General features: G+C 37.2%; 1 protein-coding gene across 2 annotated transcripts in view; it reads right to left on the bottom strand.

Annotated features, from left to right (window-relative positions):
- The window catches only part of tsnare1 (T-SNARE Domain Containing 1), a 147,547-nt gene that overhangs the window by 37,184 nt on the left and 102,915 nt on the right, over nucleotides 1-7,448 (bottom strand). For both annotated transcript variants that reach the window (XM_015051561.1, XM_015051562.1), the window contains exon 9: nucleotides 1,471-1,543. In XM_015051561.1, the coding sequence (XP_014907047.1) occupies nucleotides 1,471-1,543 (73 nt within the window). The remainder of the gene's footprint in view (nucleotides 1-1,470; nucleotides 1,544-7,448) is intronic.

The raw sequence follows: 7,448 nt of genomic DNA, 5'->3' as shown, positions 1-7,448 counted from the left end.
AAAGAGAGCTGTGTAGGGAACACTGTGTTTAGATTGTTTAAGCTCGAGCTCGGCATTTAGCTGATAACATATTGTAGTTTTTTTTTTTTTTTTTTTTCCAAACACATTATCCTTCGTCCTTTTTTATCAGTTAATAGGCTGTGAGTGAAGAATGACTGCCCCATTCCAGTTTTCTTCTTCATATTAAACTCATCTTATTTGCCGCAGCAGTTTCTTGGGGGCTCGTCCAGAATTCCAGAAGTGGTTATGCACAAACATTTTTGTGTATGTGGTGTATGATATTAGAAAAATACCATGTAGTTATCTTTAAATATAATCTAAAGTTTTACCCCCAAACTATGGCAGTTGTTACCGAAATACTTGAAAATCTATTCACATAAGAAAAAAGTCAGTGGGTATTGCTCTGATGCTAATCAGGATGAGAAAACTCTCAGAAATAAGTCTGCTCTTATTGAAAGGTTATAAGCTTAATTTGAGGTTCTAAATTGAATCTACATAACATACATTTTTAACATGTTATTAACTTTAAATATTGGTTTCAAAAGTTTTCTTTTTAAAATAAACAAACATTTGAAAATATGTTTGTTCTGCTTCAATTTATTATTTAGAAGTGGAATGATTTGTTTGTACTTTTATTTTATTTAAAATATCCACATTTGCAGTTACCTTTATACATTTTTCTCTCTTTTTTTCACTAAATAAATCTGATGTTATAATCAGTCAGTTACTGAACTGTTCTTTTAATCAAATACAGTTTTTTCTCCTACTTGATTGATTTTTCTGAATACCATTTTTTACTTCTACTTGCGGAGAAATAATGAAGTAATGTTACTCTTAGGTACAGTTTTTGCTTACTCTACCGTTCTATGTTCATATATCTGCAGCAACCTTAAATCCATGTTTAAACAGTTTGTTCTCCTTCACCAACTAAACTTTGCAAACCTCAAACAAAGCTGTGGACAGTATTCTCAGCTTGGATCTATCTATATTCTGAGACCTTTCACCTCACTCCAGAACTGATGTACCACCCAATCAGCTCAACATTTTCCACGTATGTCTCTTTAGCTTCATGGTTGTTTGACATTTATTAGAGACCAATTCTCTTTTGAGTGTTCTTGATTAAACCAGATGGAACAATCCCAGCAGCAAAGCATGTGTATCTCAGTGCTAAGTTTCATTCTACTTGCCCAGAGTAAAACACTTCAGGGAACTGAGGAGCATTTACAGAAATCAGAGCGTCTAACTGGATTTTCTCTCACAGACCAATGTCTGTGTAATCCCGACTGCATTTTGCTTAACATCAGAGAAGCTTTTCTGGTGCAAAGGTTGAAAAGTTTTTTATTTTGACCACAAGAATTGTTTGTGATAGTAAAGCAGTTTTACCAGTTTTCTTATGAACTTTTCAAACTAAGTCAGACAAGACAAATGAACCAACCTTTTTTTTTTTTTTTTAAAAAAAAAAGGTCTTACCTATTGTATCTCCTTGTTCATGGACCATACTGGCTAGATCCTTCATTATTTGATTGACATCCAGCATGTCTCTCTGCAGAAAAACAAAACAAATGAGAGCTATTGGTTAATTATATTGAAGGAATTAAAAAATGCTGAAGCGTGATCTGCAGCAGGTGTTGTGCGCTTCTCTCTCCACAACCAAACCAAAAAGGGATTTAAGGTACCTTATTGGATCAGGGTTCTGATCATGTCTGAATTAACTGAGCTCCTAATATCCGTTTATGGTTGTGTGATGTTGTGCCAGCCACAGCTCAACAAACATATTTTGCTTTCCTAAATTTAAGAACCTTCAGTCTATTTTTGGATGCACAGCTTGCCAAAATGTTATATGCTGGAACTATTTTGATGATTTTAAAAGTCATCAAAAATCTGGGGTTGCCCAAACAACCACAATGAAAGATGTTCATGGTAAAACAGAGACTTTATTGGCTGCAGAACCTTCCTGTCAGCTATGTTCAGACCTCTGGTCAGGCACCAATTGTAATTACAATTAGATGATTTGTTTTATCTTTTTATTTCATATATTTTGTCAATAGTATAGATAAAAGACATTCTTTATGACAAGAGTCAAGTATTATCACTTAGAATTTTCCCATTATGGTCGACACCCATATATATTAAACCAAAAACAAATATACAGCAAGTATGACGTTCAATTCAATTAAAATATTGGGAAATTAAATATTACAATTTATTTTAAAGAGTTGTGGTAGAAGCTGATTACTGTGGGCAGAAAAGATTTCCTGTAGCAGTCTGTATCACAGCGGGGCTGAAGAAGTCCCTGGATGGTGACACTGATGTTCAGGTTTGTCTGTAATATTTTTTTATGTTTTTGAAGAATTCTTTTTTGCCTTATCATTTTCAGAGGCTCCAGAACAGAACCAGCCTCTAGTTCTGACCCTGGCTCTGATGCTGCTGACCCAACACAAGACACTGCACGTTCCACAGCACACTTGTGCATAAGACTAGGAAGTGATACAGTAGCCCAAATTAAGGAAGCACAGAATACAAATAATGATCAAAATACACAAACACATTATTTAACACTCTTGGACTGGTCTTATTATTAAGATTAAGATATTAGGAGAGCTTCTGAGAGTGACCCATTCCTTCCACAAATATTAGTAAAAACAGTCTGCATGCCTAGGAGCTTCATTTTATTCAGCTGTTGCCGTTGAAGTGATTGAAACACATGATTCTGATAAATTGGATGGGTGAACAAATACTTTTGGCAATATAGTGTATGTTTAATAAATGCCTCTAACTTAAACACGGTTTGATCACAGAACCAAACATTTCCATTTTTCATGTGGCTGTACAGAGTTTTTCAATGAAGTAGGTTCTCCCTTTAATAACCAAATTCTATTCGTCTGTGTTTAATCCCAACTACTCTCTGCTTTGCCTGACTGGAAATAATATATAAGGAAAAAAAAAAAAAAAAAAAAATTCAAATTTTTTATTCAGTTATTCTTCTGTCAGGGCACAGAGCAAACTGGAGCAGTTCTGGATGACCGCAACTAATTCTCCAGTCTCTAAGCTTTGAATCTACTCTCAATATTTCTGCTCAAAGCAAATGAAAGCTTATAAAACCTCTGTCTATCTCCTGCTCACAGGCCCCCCTTTCCCTCTTTCTATTCCTCCATTATGGCTCTGTGCAATCACAGCTGCGTTGTGTAGACTAACCCACTGGGCCATCCATCACAGGTGGCGGAGATTGCTGTGGAAACTGGCAGCCATCCTGTCACTTGGCAAAAAATGCTTGGAAGGAGCCAAAAAGGCCTCTGGCAAACCTTGCACTGCTAAAGACTTTTTTGAATTTACCTTTAGGCAGGCAGGTCTATCAAGCTGTAATAGAATAACAAATGTATTTTACCTGGCAAAGAACTGGGCAATCAGGGCTCATTTCATCACAATGACAAAACAGTGTGTTGCCAATTTAGTGTCAGTGGAGAGCTGTGTGTGGAAAAAGCACACACACATACACAGCAGAGGAAAATGGCAAAGATGTTATGGGTTAGGGCCTTTGCCCAAGGGCTGAGTGTGTGGCCAGGCCTGGAGCCAACAATGTGCCCTTTTCCATTTTTCATAGGCTTTAAATTCTGATAGCAGTGAGCCTAGCAGACACTGGATACTGGCAATAGGCTTAGAACCAGGTCTGAAGATTTTTCCATTATGTATCGACAACAGGTTTATTACAGCAGGGTTTCTTATTACCCAGGGCAAAGTATATCAGCACTACTCAGAGATGGGCTTTAAATTCTGGTCCTTCAGGGAAATTAGGCCAACCAAAGGGCTACTTCCACATTTTGCTTGTTCACTACCTGCTAAAATTATTAACTTTTCAGAATGTGTTTATTGTTTTGAGTATGACTTTACCCAGCAATACTTCAGCAATACCCCAGGACTGTGTCAGCTTCATGAAGGTCCCAGTCAGATCCCATCTGTGGACTGTTTGCATGTTGACCCTGTTTTGTTGTCTGGATACTCTGGTTCCACTTAACTATCCAGAATATATAGATGGTGGATTAAATAGTAAGATTAGATTGCTCTGAGATGAGAATGTATTAGTATGCCTGTCTGTCTGTGTTGGCCCAGTAAAGGATTGTTGGATCTCCCAACCTGAAGATAGGGACCAGTTCATCGAACTGGGGGTTTTAAGCTGATATCTACTGGCAATAAAAGTGGAATAAATCCTGAACCTAAGCAACATGTGTCATAATGTTGATTTCTTTGTGGGGTTTTTGTGTTTTTTCTGTGTTCTCTGTTTAGTTAGGGTTTATTTTTAAGTTTCAAGTGTTTTCATGTGTACTGCCGGTTTTCCTTCTATATTGTTCACTAATTAGTAATTTGTTACACCTGTAACAAATTAAGTTTAACGCGTGGTTTGGCGCGGCAGTCTAATCTAAGTTTCGTCTAAGCTCTGTCTGAGTCTAGTCTGAGTTGTGTCCACATTTATTCTGAGTTTGTCTGTTGCACCTAGTGAGTCTGATCTATAAAATCTTTGATTGCAATGAAGATTAAAAGTATAATGACAAGACGGAGAAAGCCTCTTGGTTCCTGTCAACTCAAAACAACACCATTCCTGACAACATGACAAAGTTTCAGAGAATATAGAGAGCTGCTTTTAAATATGTCTGAAAATTAAGAAACTTGAGAACTTATAGGAACCAACTGAGGAGGGATTGAGTAAAAATAGCAAAATAAAGTCTGGATCAAATTTTTATATTTGTTCTATGCATGTACAACCTTTATTTTGAGCTTAATGAAATTAATGTAAATCTGAGTATATTGATTCAATAGAAAAACGGGAGGTTTATGCCTCTTTTACTGGCAGTTAAAGGCCACTTTATGCTTCTTTCAAAATAACAAGTCTCAAGCAAAGGACAACATCATAAAGGTCTGAGTACACAAAGATAAATGACTTAAAATGATGATTTTTCTTCAAAGTTTCCTTTAACAGCTTTTAAATGCAGACTTTCCTTATAAGCTTTCCAAATCATAAACACATTCAGTGTTGGAAGTGATGCAGTTTGGATTATATGAAGCCTCACTGCTGACAATGTCTTCTGATCAGCCAGCCAGAGAAACCCATTTCCTCTTAACGCATGAAGAGATTATGTTTTCCTTTTCAAATGGTTTTGTCTTTTTCATTTGACGGGGAGTTTTGAATTTGTGTTTTGAGAGTCTATGTAAGACTCGTGTTTTAAACTTCCTCTTCCTGCAATTGGTTCACTTTGTTCTTGATTTTCATTTTCTTTCCTGCGTGAAACGACGCAAATCAGGTGTACTGGCCCCTATGCAAACTGTATTTGTTCTTTTCATGACAGTCTGAACATTGCAGATTGGACACATACATTGTCATAATAAACCCCATAAGTATTGGCTGACGCAGGTACCTTAGTACCTGCAAGAAATGTTTTTTTTTCTTTTCTTTTTTTGTTCCAGAAAAATCAGGCAGAAAACCAGTCTCATATTTATGTAAAGTTTAACCTAAAGCAGCAGCAGATGCAGAGGGCAGCAGTCTACTGCTTACCAGGGGAAGGGCTCATCACTCACTAAGCAACACACAAAACTTGAATTCACAAAGAATCGATGAAGTGTCCCTAGACTTTTGTTGGATGCTCCAAAACATTACAATTTAAGTCTAAGACTTCCTCAGTGCCAGTGCTCACCTCTGGTCCTCTGGCACTTAGTCAATTGTGCTGCTGTTTCTGTGAGGAGAGTGACTAGATAAAGACCATGCTGGAACAAATGAAGGGCTTTGGGTGGCTTCATTTCTTCATGAGACAAACATTCTGATGCATGATCACAAATTTAGACATCTTTTCTGTCTGATAAAGGGACCACAGCAGAGACACCAAATAATTTAACTTGAGTCCAAGAAGGGAAAATAATCACAACAACAAACCTGCTGGAGCATCTGATTGAGACTTCAGTCAAAATGTAGCTCCAGCTGTAAGGATTCATCTAATACTACTTGATATGAGCAGTTGATGCAGAAGCTGCAGCTCAGCATAAAGCTTTTCAGCCTGTGCAGACGACATGTTTCATTTACAGTGGAAAGCCTTGTAAATGATCGTTCCTACATAACACCTGGTCAGGATATTCAGTTTTAAAAAATCAGCAAGCCTCTCTGTAACGCAAAGATTTACAGTTTGTTCATATATTCTGATGCATGATCACAAGAGGTTTACTATTCATTATAGCAGGGAAAAAACAAATATTACAGAAAGTACATTAAAGGGTGACACTTTTCCTGTCTTTGCAAAGATTGAAGTTAATAGAGGCCGACAACAGTGACATTAAAATAAGAAGTCTTTGAACTATATGATGGAAAAAAAACAATCAGATGTGGATGTTTCCACTTGTGCCTGCAGAGGGAAGTGTGGCACAGTGGAGTACTCCTGTCAGCTTCTTTAAAGGAACCAACACCCTTATAGCCTGTTGAACACAACAGTCAACCACAGGAAGACAGGAAGCACAGAGACTGCACAACCTCTGGAGGAGGACTGGAGACATTTAGGCACTCTGGTACAATGACATGAACGTCATAGGGGACAAGACAGCTGGACAACAAAAAAAATAAAATAAAATGAGAAACAAAGTTTTATAAAAGCATTAGTTTTATTACGGTAATTAAAATTTTAAGTTTAACAGTATTTTAAAAGTATCAAATGCTGGCTCTTGCTGCTCTGCTCGTCTGACCTTAGTGATGCCTTGGGAGTGTGAAAGGTGGAAAGACTTGGTGACCATCCATCCATCCATCCATCCATCCATCCATCCATCCATCCATCCATCCATCCATCCATCCATCCATCCAAATGGATGTTAAATGTGTGTATCCATTTAACAATTTAAAAACAAAAAATAAGTTTTTATACGTCCACTTTGCTGGTGATTTTAATAGATTTTTAACTGAAAAATCTCACAGCTATAAAATCTGTAAAAGTATTCTGTTGATTTTAAAGACTAGCTATTTAAACTTTAGCCATAGCAAACATATAGAACCCAGACTATAGCAAACTCAAGGAAGGTTTTACTACTGACTGATAATCTCATACGAACATGTCATCATTCACATGTTAATCTACATTTCCAGATAATTCTGACCATCTGCCTGATGCTGAATCTGCTTTTATAAATGAAATACCTCAGAGTCAACACAGTATGAACTCCTTTACACCTAGTTCATTATTTGTTGTCAAAAATGTTTGGGCAAATAACTAATTTAAAATTAGAACCTTGTATATATCCATTCATCTTCTGTACACCCTTGTCCCTAGTGGAGTCGGGAGGGTTGCTGGTGCCTATCTCCAGCTAACGTTCTGGGTGAGAGGCAGGGTCACCCTGTGTACACCGCATGGTACACAGGGCAACACAGAGACAGACAGGACAAACAACCATGCACACACACGCCTAAGGAGAATTTAGAGAAA

Source organism: Poecilia latipinna, unplaced genomic scaffold (assembly GCF_001443285.1).
Source record: "Poecilia latipinna isolate Pla-1442-1.1 unplaced genomic scaffold, P_latipinna-1.0 Scaffold1052, whole genome shotgun sequence".
NCBI lineage: Eukaryota > Metazoa > Chordata > Actinopteri > Cyprinodontiformes > Poeciliidae > Poecilia > Poecilia latipinna.
The sequence above is the reverse complement of the archived record's forward strand: the minus strand, read 5'-3'. Positions and strand labels throughout refer to the sequence as shown.